General features: G+C 42.0%; 1 protein-coding gene across 10 annotated transcripts in view; it reads left to right on the top strand.

Annotated features, from left to right (window-relative positions):
• eif4g3b (eukaryotic translation initiation factor 4 gamma, 3b) overlaps positions 1 to 15,928 on the top strand; it is a 38,294-nt gene that overhangs the window by 13,139 nt on the left and 9,227 nt on the right. For 6 of the 10 annotated variants that reach the window (XR_009649986.1, XM_060893626.1, XM_060893624.1 and 3 more), the window contains 13 exons: positions 501 to 677; positions 3,129 to 3,221; positions 3,557 to 3,589; positions 6,681 to 6,860; positions 7,654 to 7,768; positions 7,894 to 8,000; positions 8,093 to 8,218; positions 9,249 to 9,336; positions 9,679 to 10,446; positions 10,530 to 10,609; positions 11,318 to 11,537; positions 15,054 to 15,178; positions 15,270 to 15,389. Coding sequence is in view for 9 of the 10 variants with exons in the window: in XM_060893626.1 (XP_060749609.1) it covers positions 501 to 677; positions 3,129 to 3,221; positions 3,557 to 3,589; positions 6,681 to 6,860; positions 7,654 to 7,768; positions 7,894 to 8,000; positions 8,093 to 8,218; positions 9,249 to 9,336; positions 9,679 to 10,446; positions 10,530 to 10,609; positions 11,318 to 11,537; positions 15,054 to 15,178; positions 15,270 to 15,389 (2,232 nt within the window). In the remaining variant the exon portion in view is untranslated. The remainder of the gene's footprint in view (positions 1 to 500; positions 678 to 3,128; positions 3,222 to 3,556; positions 3,590 to 6,680; positions 6,861 to 7,653; positions 7,769 to 7,893; positions 8,001 to 8,092; positions 8,219 to 9,248; positions 9,337 to 9,678; positions 10,447 to 10,529; positions 10,610 to 11,317; positions 11,538 to 15,053; positions 15,179 to 15,269; positions 15,390 to 15,928) is intronic. The other 4 variants (XM_060893619.1, XM_060893625.1, XM_060893622.1 and 1 more) reach the window with 4 other exon arrangements.

Genomic DNA, 15,928 nt, shown 5'->3' with positions numbered 1-15,928 from the left:
CTCGTGTGTTGCAGGCGGTTGTGAGCAGTAAGAGAGGTCATGACACAATTGTTATTGAAGCAAGTTGCCGTAAAATAAATTTGACACCTGAAAAAGAGAAAAACAACATGTTAATAGTATAACATGGGAATAATGACCCCATTTATTATAAATCCTGACGTACAGCTCTTGCAGGTATGTTTGGATATTGCAGTTGTTTGTTTTTGTTACAGCATTAATGTGTAAAAAATAATTTGTCAATTTTGTCTCGTGAAGCTGGAATATGTCTCATCACATGGCTTTAGTACTGATAACATTTGTCTCATTTCTAGCCCTAATAAAAGAGACGTTGTACCACTTGAATCTAATATTAAAGACGTTTGTTTCCTCACGTTTGTTTCCTCACCATGAAGCCCGACCACATCGCTTCTATTCATGGGAACACGGGTTGCACAACGTGGTGTTGTTGTTCATTCCTTACTTTGTTTTTGAATCTGTGCTTTCCCTTTGATACGTTTCAGGTTCAGAGACCCCCTGGCCCTCCTTACACAGCCCATGAAATCAGCAAGGGACACCCAAACCTTGCAGCTACGCCTCCGGGCCACGCCTCCTCACCCGGCCTTTCTCAGGTATCAGTTTCCACAGTATCCACTGCGCATCTGTATGGCCACCCTAAAGCCTGGGAGGCAGGAGGAGGGGTGAGTGCACCCATGCAGCTGCCTGACACTGCGTTTGTGTGTGTGTGTGTGTGTGTGTTTACATATTACAAAGGGCTCTACATTCAGTTAGATTTTGCAGTTTGAACATAAGCCTTCCGATGCTTGCTGCGTTAAAATCAAGCCTTGGAATTAACACCACCTCAAGCAAATGAGGCTTCCGAAATTTCCATGGTGCGTGCTCAGGTGCTCCCAGTCTAATGAGTCACAGGTGGTTCCTCAGAGAAAACAGCCATTCGACATCTCTGTTCATCAAAATGAATCACCAGAGTCACATTGTGATTCAGAATAGTGGAACCTATTTTAGTCTTGCTTGCCTTCTAATATTAGCAACTTCCAAAGCTTCCCGTCTCTTTGTTACGGGAGGTGGCATTGAGTAAAAGCTGGATATCCCGGATTTATTTGTAAATCTCTTGTACAAGCGGTCACGCAGGAAATTCCCTATTCAAGTCACACAAATCACTTAATTTTGGAGAAACGCTTTTGTACGTGTCTAATTGTACACAGTTACACAAAGCAACGTAACCCTCGATTGATCGGCTTCAAATCACATCATTCGTGATAAGTTACTGCAGTTTAATACATGGGTTACGCTGTCAGGTTTAAATATCGTTATTATACACACATGTAATAAAGATTGTGAGAATACTGCTTGTTTCACACTGATGGCTTTAATGAAAGTCATTTCATGTGGGTGGGGGGGATTAAAGCAAGCAAGCCAACATAAATCTGAAATAAGATCAGTGATTGAATCCCATCGTATAAAAAAAAGGGACGTGTTGCTATGACTCTGCATTTAATGACTAATTACTGCTTTTTTCTCAAGTACTATGTAAATATGTAAATCTTTACTATTTAAATGTTTACTGTTCTCATGCTAGATATGTATATATATATATATGTATGCATGTATGTACAGAGAGCACCTTAAAATCCACAACAAATTCCTTGTGTTTGTTCACACTTAAGCTGATTCTGATTCTAATTCTGATTCTGATCAAGTCGGTTCCATCTTCTTTTAACACTGTGCAGTACCTTATTAGAACCTGACCTGAGTGACCAGTCTGATGCGTCTTATTCCGATGCTGTCTAGTGTGTTGCATGACTTCCTGTGACACCCTCATGCTTTTGTCCAACACTGCATCACGATCGCACTAGTGCGCAAGGAAATTCTGGCCCAGAGTCACAGAGACACACGGCTTTGAAAAAGAAAAGAAAAAGAAAAATGCACAGCAAAGCACTTTGTCTTTCCTCGATATCACCTGGTTACTGCATTCTTTCCACTAATCTATTTCTTTTTCTAGTTTGGATAAAGTTGCTATGCTGTTAAATAATACATATTTTATTGGCATAGACGTGTGTGAAATAACCTGCTCGTCATTTTAACTGCGTGAGCTTTGCGGACTGGGCGTCGACCAAATGCAAATTAGCTGTCGTGCAAATGCTCGGTAATTTGCGGGCGATTGGTATCAGCATAAGCACACGGAGTACACAGAAACCAACCGTTCTGAAACTTTTGAACAGCCTGCAGATTTGTTCGGTTTGGCTTGCTCAAACATTTACACCCAACTTTAATTAAAGATCGACGAACGAGGTCCATTGTTGCTAATGAGTTTTAGCACAGAAATCGCTTTTCTTGGATCATTTTTCTTCTCAAAACCCCAGTGGTTTTGAAAATGCCCTTTAATTTGCTCGCTTTGTTTGAACTGGGTTTTTAACTGCGTTTGTGCATGCAGTGTGTCATGTTGAATAATTTACTGGTGAGAGCAAGTTGTCATAGCAGGTCTGGCGTATTCTTGTTACTGAAGTGTGTGTGCACGCGCGCGTGCGCATCTGTATAGTCTTCTCGCAAACATACACTCAAGCATAAATACTCAGCGCACCCAGCTGATTGTCTCTAAAATAGAAAGACAGTCATGGTGACTCAGCTGTTCTGGAGCTTGTTCCGCTTCTGAGCCGAGCGCTCGGATTTCCACTCTACGCCTGCACAGCTTTGCCTGCAAACACTGCTATTAATAGTAAGTCCAGTTTACATGCTCCTGAGGCTAGAGTCATCTGAACGGAGAGAAGAGTGAATGAGGGTTTGAGCTTACCTCTGTTGCTCATCTGACTCTGCAATCCCTGTGAGTCTGCTGTCTGTGCCTCTCACTCTCGCTATCTCACTCACTCTCGCCCTCATGAAGGCAGTGCTGAGGAGATGGCAGATTTGTCCGTGTCAGCAGACCGCAGTGTACTCAGAGGCAGGGAGTGGGCATTCTTGCTTTGTCACCTGCACACACAGAAGCTTGCACAAAAGCAGGTCAAACGTGGTCTGTTGTCAGAATTCTCACACCATATTTTTTCCCTCTGTTTTCTAATCATTCTGTTCTATGCTTTTTTTTGGTTGTCCCTTTCTTTTAACGCCCTTCCTTTTGGACACCCGTGACGCTGCAGTCGCCGTACACACCAGGTCAGAATGCTGGTACAGCCTCGCTGGTCTACTCAACACAGACACAACAAATGAACGTCCCGCCTCAAAGCCGCCCGGTGAGTACGTCCATTTCAGCAGCACTTACATAATATTATTATTATTATTATTATTATTATTATTATTATTATTATTATTATTATTAGTATTATTTTCTCTCATTTTATCTGCTAGTTACTCAAAGGCCTGAATATGTCTGAATACCAGAGAGCTGCTTTTTTTTCTTACTGCTTTTGCTGTGTTGTGATGCAAGTGAAAACATGCTATGCTTTAGCTTTAGGCCTACTACCTGTCTCTCACAGCTTGTGGTTTTAAAGTGTTTGTCAGTGTGTTTTCATCTTTCTTTCTCTCTTCCTTCCTTCCTCTGCTCTCTGCCATGCTCACCCCTGCTCAGTTTGCCCCAGGGCCTCGTCCCACCCATCACCAGGTAACGAACGCCGTTGCAGCACAGCACCTCATATTATAGACTATACTATGTTATCGTAGCTAAAGCTCACTAAAGCAATGCGCAGTTGCCAAAGTACACACCTTCTATTTGCTCATATTGATTGTTCAGTGCTGAAGATTTGCACCCTTCTTATTCGTTCACCTCCTTAGATCCGTGTCCTTTTTGAAATGATTATAGCTTGTTAGAGACGTGTGGAATTTGTATGAATATGAAGCCTGGTTGAAGTAGATGAGACAGGCTGGGAGGTGGCTCAGTACACCCTAATTCAAGACTAGATCAGAATAATACCATCTTAACCATAAGCACACGTACAGCGTCTGCATAACGACTTCACCAAAGGTTAACCTTCCTGTAGAGGGTCTAGAGGCGGAGGTGTCAGAAGCCCAGGTGTCCGGGACAAGCTGATTTCATGGCCCAGACAGTTATAGTCTATACCTTATGGTATAAAATATCAAGAGAAAGAAAAGTTGTCGACGAATTGCTGAATTTTTGTCAGAAAACATCAGAAATGTTACACGAGTGTACAGTCACCTCCCTGTACTTTGTTTGTTTCTCTCACTGCGTATTCATTCAGTGAACTAGCTAACTAGCAACCTCTACATTACTAACATCTGTTAGCTGGCACTTTTCTAGGCTAGTCAGTTAGGTTTCTAGCTAACAAAACATAGGACCGCACGGCACATTAGATTTTCCACTTGCCTGCTACTATAGCTGAAAATATGTTTGCTCTCCCTCAGGGATGTAAAACTTGGTATTGACAATAAAGGTTTGTATTTTACATTGGTTATTTAGCTGTGTTATGAAATCAAGAGTAACCTGCACTAGTATGTAGTGTTGCTTTCTCTAGTGAGCGTTACTTATTGGCTCTGGCATTTCCTTTGAGAAGATCAACATGGTTTATTCAGGTATTATAAGAAGGGATTAGTCAGGAGGATCACTGGAAAATGTGAGCATTGATTTCTGCATGCTAGCTGGCTTCTTTGCCACAGCATTTTTTCATTTGATGTTTTAATAAATGATGGTGTTATTTTTATATTTAGAGGATTGTCATCCGTGTATTTGTGCGCCTTGCAGAAACACAGTACTTTAAACGTCCTCGTCTGCAATTTGCTCTCTTGCACTCCTGTTGGAGACGTTTCAATGAGGAAGTAGCCTGCTTAGTTGGCTGTGTTTATTCAGAATGGGGGTTAGTGGAGCACGTTTGCTCAGGGCTCATGCGGATGATGACACAAGGCTTCCTTAACAGCACACTGCCTGGTTCTGCCTTTAAAAAAAAGAAAGGAAGAAAAGAAGAAGCAGAAGCAGCCTGAAAGTAGAGCTGATCAGATTGCAAACTCTTTGCATGCTCTTAATGCTACTGATAGCTCTTTTGTATGTGTGTGTGTGTCTTAGTCTCTCTGTCCCTCCATACCAAATAGTTCACAGTCCCATTAGACTCTCTCTTTTTCCTGCTTCAATTTTCAAGGGAGGATTCAGACCCATTCAGGTAAATTGCAGTCTTAAAGAAATGCATGGCATGAAGTCACTATTCCTCAGTGAAACTTAGTTATCTGCCCCGTCTTCCTTTGCCTGTGCACCGCAGCCGTGCTCGAACAGCCACCCCCACCCCCCTCACCCCAGAGGAAGCCATTTTATAGGGCTGCAACAAGTATTCAGTAAATCCCATCATTAAATTACTTTGAAAATGGGGGAAAAAAGCAGTGTGGTGACTTTTTTTTCCTCACAGCACTTAAGTTTTTATGTTTCTGTCCTGAAGTGTAGTTTACATCTAACTGACAGCATGGAGCCCAATCAAGTTAATCTGCAAAATCTCAGGAAAATATCCAAAATTTGTGATATGTTAAAGTTCAATGTAGTCCGTGCCAGTATTTTTCAGCCCTTTTTTTTTTTTTTTTTTTTTAGCAAGGGAGCCTTTTAATACATTTCACATAATCTTAAGGGCATATGTGAGCAGACATGACATAGACTATATAATCTGCTGGAAACAAAGTTAAGGAAATTATTAAATTATTTATTTAATGATATTCCACACAAGTATCATACGGCTTATATTCTGCTGCTGTCTGTTGTCATTACAATCAATTAAATTTTGAATATTTCTTACTATTATGCAATATTTGGGACAGGGAAAATAATTGAATAGCAAAATTAACGGTTGCAGCCCTACCTTTTTTTTTTTTATTTTATTATTTTTTAACCCAAGTTTTTCCCTCTCTATCTCATAATCATTTTAGACATGTTATGCCGCCTTCATTAAGCCTTTCTACCTGCATTCCAAGAGCATTACGAGAGTGTCGGAAATGGCATTACGTTAGCCACTTATCTATGATTATTGCAGTTAACACTTGTAATTGGAAAGGCATCTGATTCGCCGGAACGAGCCAAAAGCAAAGTAAGACCAGTATTGTTTTTGCAGTTCTTGGTGAAATTTCTATAAAATAAAGCCGTGACTCTGTTTACCAGAGATCCCTAAACTGAAAGTGAGTCTGAGATCTGAGATGGAGCCCAGCAATAAAGGGGATTCTCCATTAACACTACCTGTTAGAACAGGGGAAAAAAACAAATTGTCCTTTTACCCAAAGCCACATTTGCTGTTGCTTAATGAGATATGGTACAGTTCAGTGGTCGAGTTTCTAATAGCTTTTGTCAAATCAGAAAAAATGAGTCTGAAGAACATGTACAGTGCAAATCAAGATTTCTAGAGTTTCTTATCACTCATGTTTGTAATATTGGCTAATGCAAACACATCAAACATTTGTTTTGTCCACTTTTCGGGCTAGTTTAATTGCCCCTGTGAGTTGTATTGCATGTCAGTTTTAATATATGAATTTTTTTTATTTTGTATCTTGCATGTTTTAATAAGTAATCTAGAGCCTTTCTGCACCTGATCAAACAAGGTTTTAAAAAGTGGTTCAAGCTCCCATCACATTCTGAGAAGAACTGTAGTTTTGCTCTAGTGTCCACAACATGTAAATGAACGACTCCAGAGGTCTTTGTGCATTGACTTTGTGCACGACCGAGCGTGTCCATATCTGACTCCTCCACTTTCTTCTGCTTTCGTCTCTCCCAGTTTTTCCAGAGAACTCAGATGCAGCCTCCACGGCCCAGCATTCCAAGCAACAGCCCTTCAATTCGACCTGCTTCTCAGGCTCCGAATGCCACTGTATACTCGCCAAGCCCACCCATCATGATGTCCATGACGCCCATGCCCTTCGCTTCCCCCCAGGCTGCGCAATACTACATACCCCAGGTTTCAAACCGATACTTACACCACTGATTAATTACTTTACATTTGTATTGGGTTAAAAAAAAAATGACTAGAACCAGGGAGGAAAGACATGGAATTGGAAACTGAAAATGCCAAGTCTCTGGAAACAGGTTTATACTACTCCCTTGAGAATGGTAATAAAATTACTACTAGCAAACAGTAACAGAATAATGGTGAACATAAGGTAGTCAGTAAGGCCTGTTTTACAGTGCAGCAAATGTGATGCATGGCACCACCGTGTACAATACACTCATATCAATCAATATGGCGTATTAGTAAAACAAACTGAGTACCTACAATATATTTAAGTATATACTACAAGTATATAAGTATATATAACATTGCTACGTCTTTCTGTTGGCACAAAAAAAAGATATATAGACACTTTATATGTAAAGATACTATGAGACTTTATTTAAAACATTTAGTACATACTTCCAAACAGCTTTTGCTCAGTAATAATATTGCTACACATACATTTTGCCCAGCAATTTGAAACATCACTGTAATTCCTGGTACACCTTTAAGATAATACATAAATAATTTGCAGGGTGTAATGGAACCACGTTGGGGCAGGTAGAGACCTGATGGAGATGGTGTTTGAGTTTATGGGTATGGAGGAGGGGAGGGTCAGGTGTCGTGTGTACTATGGTGTTTAGCAGTTAGGACACTGTATATCCTAACTACAATAGGTCCTGATCTTTGTCTACATCAGTCTTAAATAGAATTAGTCTATGTGCCAGGCTTATAATTGCTCTTTCCTGATCTATTACAGTATCGCCACACTGCTCCTCCGTACGTGGGGCCTCCTCAGCAGTACTCGGTTCAACCCACAGGACCTAGTACTTTCTATCCTGGACATAACCCTGGAGAGTTTCCACAAGCCTATGGTGAGTTCATCCTGCCTTTTCACTTATACTTAGAAAAATCATCTTTCTTCTGATTGGTTGCTAATCCTTACTGTTTACATGCTAGTCTCTAACTGTAAGTGATACTGTTTTGCTGTTGCCGTTAGCTACAGGGACTCCATACTATGCTAGTCAGACCATGTACACCCCGTCTCCATCCATAATAGTGCCTACACCGCAGCAACCTCCACCTACCAAAAGGGAGAAGAAAACAGTGCGTGTGCTTTCTTATTGCTTCAGTACTGATTCATTTACTAAGTAATGAGCTTATTTATGTTTGACACTACTATTCTTTTCCTCATTAAGATCCGTATACGAGACCCTAACCAGGGCGGCAAGGACATCACAGAGGAGATCATGTCAGGAGTGGGTGGGAGTCGGAATCCCACTCCTCCGGTGGGACGGCCCTCCTCCACCCCAACTCCTCCACAGGTAACATATCCAATTACACACACAGAGACAATGCTGCTCCTTCGGGCTAATAGCTCACTTATAAACCACTGAAAGCAGTCGCACTTTTATTGGAATGATAATCTTCACTATTAGAAAGTGTTCCTGCATTAATAGGATTTATTACTGAACACACACATACTTTGGCCATATTTGAAGCTCCCTGGCTTTGGCCTGATTTTTAACTTCCATGTGATTTTTATTTTATTTGTTTATTTATTTATTTCTCCCCTTTCATGCCAGTCAGTGACTAAATCAAACTTATAGATCACCTTTCTCCAATGAAAAAGAATGCATTTATATACTTTATCTGGCACAGGCTTTAATTTTCCATTAGATGTGGCCATTATACTGCTTCCAAATATCGTTTTTGGATTTGTTTGATATTTCACATGTCTTACCTATTCTTTCATCGACCTTCATCTTAGTTCTGCCTCACAGCTGTTTGTTCCATTCTGATTTCCCATGCTGTTCTCTATACAGAGATGTCCCAAGCAAATGCTGCATAAAAGTGGTGCAGCACAAGCTTAGACTCACAGCTACTAGGGGAAATCTTTCTCTGTAAAGGGAACGCACACTATTGCCTTGTTACTCTTACTTTGTGTCTTCTCTCCCTAAATGTTAACGGTGTTCGTGTTTCCTCTTTTTCCCCCGTTTCTCTTGTCTGTTTGTTTAATCCCCCAACCCACCCCCACTCTTGTGTGGTGTCTTTCTTGTCACACCACTTCCCCAATTTTTGCTTGGCGCCTGTCTTTTGCTTTTTCCCATCTGGTTGCTGTGTCCCTTCATTTTTCTCTTTCTATGTGACTCTTTATCTTTATCATCTCTGTTTATGCTGCGTTTGCCTTGTCCCCGCTATTTGCCCGTATTACCATTTTCCCCCCTCCACTATGTCTGTTTTACGTATGTGTGCACTCTCGTTTCCCTCTTTTATCCCTTCTTTCTATTTCTCTTTTGCTAGTTTTTATGTCCTCACCCTCATTATCCTCACATTTTCTACCTCAAATCCCAGCAGCCGAACCAGGTTGTGGAACATGGGCATGTCATCTATAATGTGGACAGTGCCCAGGTCCTCCCTGCTCCTGTCGACTTGAAACCAGGTCAGTCCCTGCCTTGCGCTTCCTTTTACCCCTCACACGCATGACCATTCGTCTTGTAAGTGGCCCGGCACTTTGCACATCCCTTCCTAATGTTTTTTTTTTTTTCTTTATTAGTAGTTGTCCCTATACACATCTGCACTCATTGTGCTGCATATATTCTCTCATACGTCATAAATGTATTGTACATGCATACTTTTTTCTTAATAAAAATACTACTATTGCACATGATAATACTGAATATGATAATAATAATATGATGGTGCTTGATTTTTTTTTTGCCACTTTTTTAAACTAACAGTGTGTCTTTTTTGATGTGCCTCTCTCGGTCTATGCTGGCTACAGATGACAAGCCAAAGCTTGAGAGTGCTGTACTTAAACCTTCATCACCAGGACTGTGTGCCGTGGAGCCTGCTGTCCAAAGGCGACAGCCCAGCAGTCCTGCCCCTGACCCACATCCCACAGAGAAATCAGAGCTTCCTTCTTCGGACCCAGAAGTTGCCCAGAGTGTAGTTCCAGCCTCAGTTCCATCTCTTAGCCCCCCAAAACCCATTTCAGCAGAGGATGCAGCAGAAAAGCCCACCCCTCTAGCAGAGCCCAGTCCTACACAAGCTGTCACACCAGAGCCAGATAAACCAGAGCCTGAGCAAGTGCCACCAGAGGTGTCTGCTTCTGCATCACAAGCTCCAAAAGCCGTTAACGGGTTGGCTGAAACGGACGTCGTTCCTCCTCGTGACGAGCCCGATTTTCTTCTGCAGTCCCAGTCATCCACAGAGCCTAGTACTATCCTGGAGACCTACAGTTTGGATGTGAAGGCTGCAAGTCCACCAGCTTCAGAAATTGTTTCTTCTGGCACCTTGGCCCCTTCCCTGCCTACTGCCATTGCTGCTGCTGCTGCTGTTGCTGTTGCTGTTGTTGAAGCTGCCACTAGTGCTGTTCCCACACCTCCTCCAGGTCTTACTCACCCAGGCCAAGCTGCTCTAGAGGCAGGTCCAGCCCAGACAGCCTTGACTGGGCCAGAGTTAAGAGATGCTGAAAAAGAGCCAGAGGTTGCCCAGGAAGAGAAAGAGGAGCCCACATTACAATCCAACCTTAGACAAAGTTCAAGTCAAGGTACATAGCAAATGCACGAGACATTGTAAAATGATGTAACCATAAAGGTTTGTGGAGTTGGTGTTTATCTGTTGTTTTTGCAGTTGTATCTAGTTTACCAAAGACCTGGAAAAAGCCAAAAGAGGACACCCTTATGGAGCAGGTTCAGTGTCCTGACAGAGAGGTGAGAATAGGACACATTGCTTGTCCTACATTGTGTTTTTATTCATTTCATTTACAATTTTACTGATTGGTTTCATTTTAATTTCAGATATCTGTAAGCATCACAGTGCTGATATCTGTAACAAAATATCGGCAGATGTGGTTTTTATATGCAGCTTGTCCGTTTTTTTTGCCCTTAGCTTAATTTGTAGAAGTTATTTAAAAATGCAGTAAAAATGACTGGCTAAAACCACAGGAATTCTGTGCCAGTAGTAAGCAATGCCAACTACACTGGTAGCACAAAACATTTATACTTTCAGATATAAGACTATTTTTAAGGCAGCTTCAGACCTTAATTTACAAATATCTTTTAATGACTCATGGCAGCACTATACAAAATTTCAGCCTCTATGATTTGTCAACTGCCCTTCGACTTCCATTCTTTTAGACTTTTGTGTAACCAGGTTTTCTGCTTGTTTCTCAGAACAGGGAAACATGCAAGTTCGTGTTTGTAGTAATTGCACGTAAGTTACAGATTCAGTAGGTAGAGATTGGGTCGAAAAAATTTGGTACTTTGGTTTAATTAGCTTTATATTTATGCTGTCCCTCAACTCAAGTGGTGTTGTGGAATCTACATTTAGACTAGAAGTTCACAGTCGTCCCATATGATTTTACTCCAATACAGGCTTAAAATGTGTGCACGCATCGCATGTGTGTGTGTTTGATTTAGGATACACTGGAGCCAATCATCGAGGCCAATACTGTGGAAACTTCCAGTTCATCGTCTGTGGCTGTGGAGCATCAAGCTTCAGCTGAACTGACAGTAGAGGAGAACGGAGAGCAGGAAGCAGAGCCGCTAAAGAATGGACCCGCACACAGTTCTGAGGCTGAAGGCAGCGATGGATTTCTCACACCTGCACTGGAAGAGCCCAACAGCAACACAATTCAGAGTGAGACCCTTTCTTAGCAGCTTTTTTTATTATTATTATTAGGGCCTGAGCACCGAATGGTGCGAAGCCCTATTGTTTTTCCTCGGGAGTATTATTAGGGCCTGAGCACCGAATGGTGCGAAGCCCTATTGTTTTTCCTCGGGAGTATTTTTTTTTTTTTTTTTTTTTTTTTTTTTTACCCACACATTGGCCAATTGGGGTCCCTTAACATGCTCGAAAACTCTTGAAATTTGGCACACACGTCAGAGTCGCGCGACACTAGGATTGGACAAAGGTTGGAATACGGGCGTGGCAGGGGGGCTCTGTAGCGCCCCCTGTAATGCAAAAACAAACATTGGTGCACAGATCGGGCAATTATGTACGCACATGTACGAGAGTTGGTACGCATATAGATCTCATCGACCCGAACAACTTTCGCGCTCTAAACTATGAGCTCCGCCCAACAGGAAGTCGGCCATTTTGGATTGTTTTATAAGTGCATGCGGTGAACTTTTAAATACTCCTCCTAGGGAATTCATGCGATTGACATCAAACGTTGTGAACATGATGCCAAGACATTGCACTTGCTAAATTGCGAAGGGATTTTTGATATCTCGAACGGTGCTGCCATGGCGAGGCGACAAAATTATGGCGAATTCAGAGAAACAGGAAGTGTCTAATATCTAAAGCAAAAAATGTCTTATTGGGATGACACGCGGTGTGTATGTTCGGCCAAGGATTCCGATCGCATCGATGTGCCTATTGTGAATCTCGGACATAGCGCCACCAACAGGCGCCAGGAAGTGTGTCAGTCACAACAGTTGCATGTGGTGAACTTTTAAATACTCCTCCTAGGGAATTCATGCGATTGACACCAAAAGTGGTGAACATGATACCGAGACATTGCACTTGCTAAATTGCGAAGGGATTTTTGATATCTCGAACGGTGCTGCCATGGCGAGGCGACAAAATTATGGCGAATTCAGAGAAACAGGAAGTGTCTAATATCTAAAGCAAAAAATGTCTTATTGTGATGACACGCGGTGTGTATGTTCGGCCAAGGATTCCGATCGCATCGATGTGCTTATTGTGAGTCCCGGGTATAGCGCCACCAACAGGCCCCAGGAAGTGTGTCAGTCACAAAGGTGGATTTTTTCACAGTTGCATGCAATGAACTTTTAAATACTCCTCCTAGAGGATTCATGCGATTGACACCAAAAGTGGTGAACATGATGCCGAGACATTGCACTTGCTAAATTGCGAAGGGATTTTTGATATCTCGAACGGTGCTGCCATGGCGAGGCGACTAAGTTATGGCGAATTCAGAGAAACAGGAAGTGTCTAATATCTAAAGCAAAAAATGTCTTATTGGGAAGACACGCGGTGTTTATGTTCGGCCAAGGATTCCAATCGCATCGATGTGCCTGTTGTGAATCTCGGACATAGCGCCACCAACAGGCACCAGGAAGTGTGTCAGTCACAAAGGTGGATTTTTTCACAGTTGCATGCAATGGACTTTCAAATACTCCTCCTAGGGAATTCATGCAATTGACATCAAACGTGGTGAACATGATGCCGAGACATTGCACTTGCTAAATTGCTAAGGGATTTTTGATATCTCGAACGGTGCTGCCATGGCGAGGCGACAAAGTTATGGCGAATTCAGAGAAACAGAAAGTGTCTAATATCTAAAGCAAAAAATGTCTTATTGTGATGACACGCGGTGTGTATGTTCGGCCAAGGATTCCGATCGCATCTATGTGCTTATTGTGAGTCCCAGGTATAGCGCCACCAACAGGCCCCAGGAAGTGTGTCAGTCACAAAGGTGGATTTTTTGTCAGCTTCATGCGGTAAACTTTTAAATACTCCTCCTAGGGGATTCATGCAATTGAGACCAGACTTGGCCACCATGACGCAGAGATATTGCAGATACGAAATTGCGAACGGATTTTTGATATCTCAAACACTGTTGCCATGGCATCGTGTCAAAGTTTACTTTTATTTCAGGCATATTTAAGGCTTTTGGCGTGCTTGTATTAACTTGAAATTTGACACATACATCACATTTGTCGGCTGTTAAGTGTGGACAAAAAGGTCAGACAAAGGTGTGTCTCTTAAGTGGCTCACTAGCGCCCCCATTTCTCTATAATGTGGGGTTTCATTTACCTACAGTCCCCAAATGGGTCAGTAACAACATAAAATAGTCCACTGATATTTACCCACTTGATGCACTTGCCCACCGTGCATTGTTTTCTGGAAGGCACCGTATAGCGATGAACAAATGTGCGAAGGCCCGTCATCGCTGCTTGCAGCTATATTTATTATTATTATTTTTTTATTTTTTTTTTCCCCCCACACATTGGCCAATTGGGGTCCCTTAACATGCTCGAAAACTCTTGAAATTTGGCACACACGTCAGAGTCGCACGACACTAGGATTGGACAAAGGTTGGAATACGGGCGTGGCAGGGGGGCTCTGTAGCGCCCCCTGTAATGCAAAAACAAACATTGGTGCACAGATCGGGCAATTATGTACGAGAGTTGGTACGCATATAGATCTCATCGACCCGAACAACTTTCGCGCTCTAAACTATGAGCTCCGCCCAACAGGAAGTCGGCCATTTTGGATTGTTTTATAAGTGCATGCGGTGAACTTTTAAATACTCCTCCTAGGGAATTCATGCGATTGACATCAAACGTGGTGAACATGATGCCGAGACATTGCACTTGCTAAATTGCGAAGGGATTTTTGATATCTCGAACGGTGCTGCCATGGCGAGGCGACAAAGTTATGGCGAATTCAGAGAAACAGAAAGTGTCTAATATCTAAAGCAAAAAATGTCTTATTGTGATGAGACGCAGTGTGTATGTTCGGCCAAGGATTCCGATCGCATCGATGTGCCTATTGTGAATCTCGGACATAGCGCCACCAACAGGCACCAGGAAGTGTGTCAGTCACAAAGGTGGATTTTTTCACAGTTGCATGCAATGGACTTTTAAATACTCCTCCTAGAGGATTCATGCGATTGACACCAAAAGTGGTCAACATGATGCTTAGACGTTGTAGATGATAAATTGCGTAGGGATTTTTGCTATCTTGAACGCTGTTCACATGGCAAAGCGTCAAACTTTACTTTCTTTTTCAGGTATATTTAAGGCTTTTGGTGTGCTTAGATTAACTTGAAATTTGACACATACATCACATTTGTCGGCTGTTAAGTGTGGACAAAAAGGTCAGACAAAGGTGTGTCTCTTAAGTGGCTCACTAGCGCCCCCATTTGTCTAAAATGTGGGGTTTCATTTACCTACAGTCCCCAAATGGGTCACTAACAACATAAAATAGTCCACTCATATTTACCCACTTGATGCACTTGCCCACCGTGCATTGTTTTCTGGAAGGCACCGTATAGCGATGAACAAACGTGCGAAGGCCCGCCATCGCTGCTTGCAGCTATATTTTATGTATTGTTTTCAATAAATAAATATTGAAATTATAATTTTTTTTAAATTCATCTATTTTGCTCACATCCTCCCTCAGAGCCGGAGCTGAAGAATGGGAAGAGGCTATACAATAGAGACTTTTTACTGGGCTTCCAGTTCATGCCTGCCTGTGTGCAGAAGCCAGAGGGGCTTCCACCCATATCTGATGTGGTACTGGACAAGGTAAACCTCCTAAGACAAAGCTTACTGAAACTTCAAAACTGTGAAGGGAATAGGGTTTGACAAATTGTTGCCTGTCAATCTGATTTTACAGATAAACCAAAATAAGTTGCCCCTGCGGCCGGACCCACGGGGTCTCATCTCCAGAGGCCCAGACTTCACCCCAGCCTTTGCAGACTTTAGTAGGCTGATACCTTCAGGGAGAGGAGCACCGGTGAGTTTCTGTCCACACCCCATCTTCTTGCACAAATACACGAGTGTGCTGTGTTGTGTGGCGTTAACAATGATGAATATAAGCGATGAGTATGTCTTAACAACATAATCAATTGCTAATTTACTACCCAGAAATTGCAAATTGATTTTCTGTAACCTGACATTAAATCTAAAAATGGAAAACTACCTATAGCTTGTAAGCGTGTATAGCGTGTCTGTGGTAAACTGTATACCATGAGACAAGCTGGTATAATATTAGTTGTAAGCAACCCAAACGATGCCTAGTGTGCCAATATTTTAGTCTTAGGCACACTATCTCCAAATATTTATTTATTTATTTATTTATTTATTTATTTATTTATACATATATACTAAATTCTGTCCATTCTGTGGCTGTCTTGACAAAGGTCCCAGGTAGTTATTTGCAGTCACATAAAACCAAGCTCCTGCCTACTTGAAGGATGAATTAAAAGTTTCAAACACATTTTTTTGGAATGGATGTTAACAATGTGGTTCTTTTTACCGAGAAACAGGATTTAT

The sequence above is a fragment of the Tachysurus vachellii genome, chromosome 19 (genome assembly GCF_030014155.1).
Source record: "Tachysurus vachellii isolate PV-2020 chromosome 19, HZAU_Pvac_v1, whole genome shotgun sequence".
Lineage (NCBI taxonomy): Eukaryota > Metazoa > Chordata > Actinopteri > Siluriformes > Bagridae > Tachysurus > Tachysurus vachellii.
The sequence above is the reverse complement of the archived record's forward strand: the minus strand, read 5'-3'. Positions and strand labels throughout refer to the sequence as shown.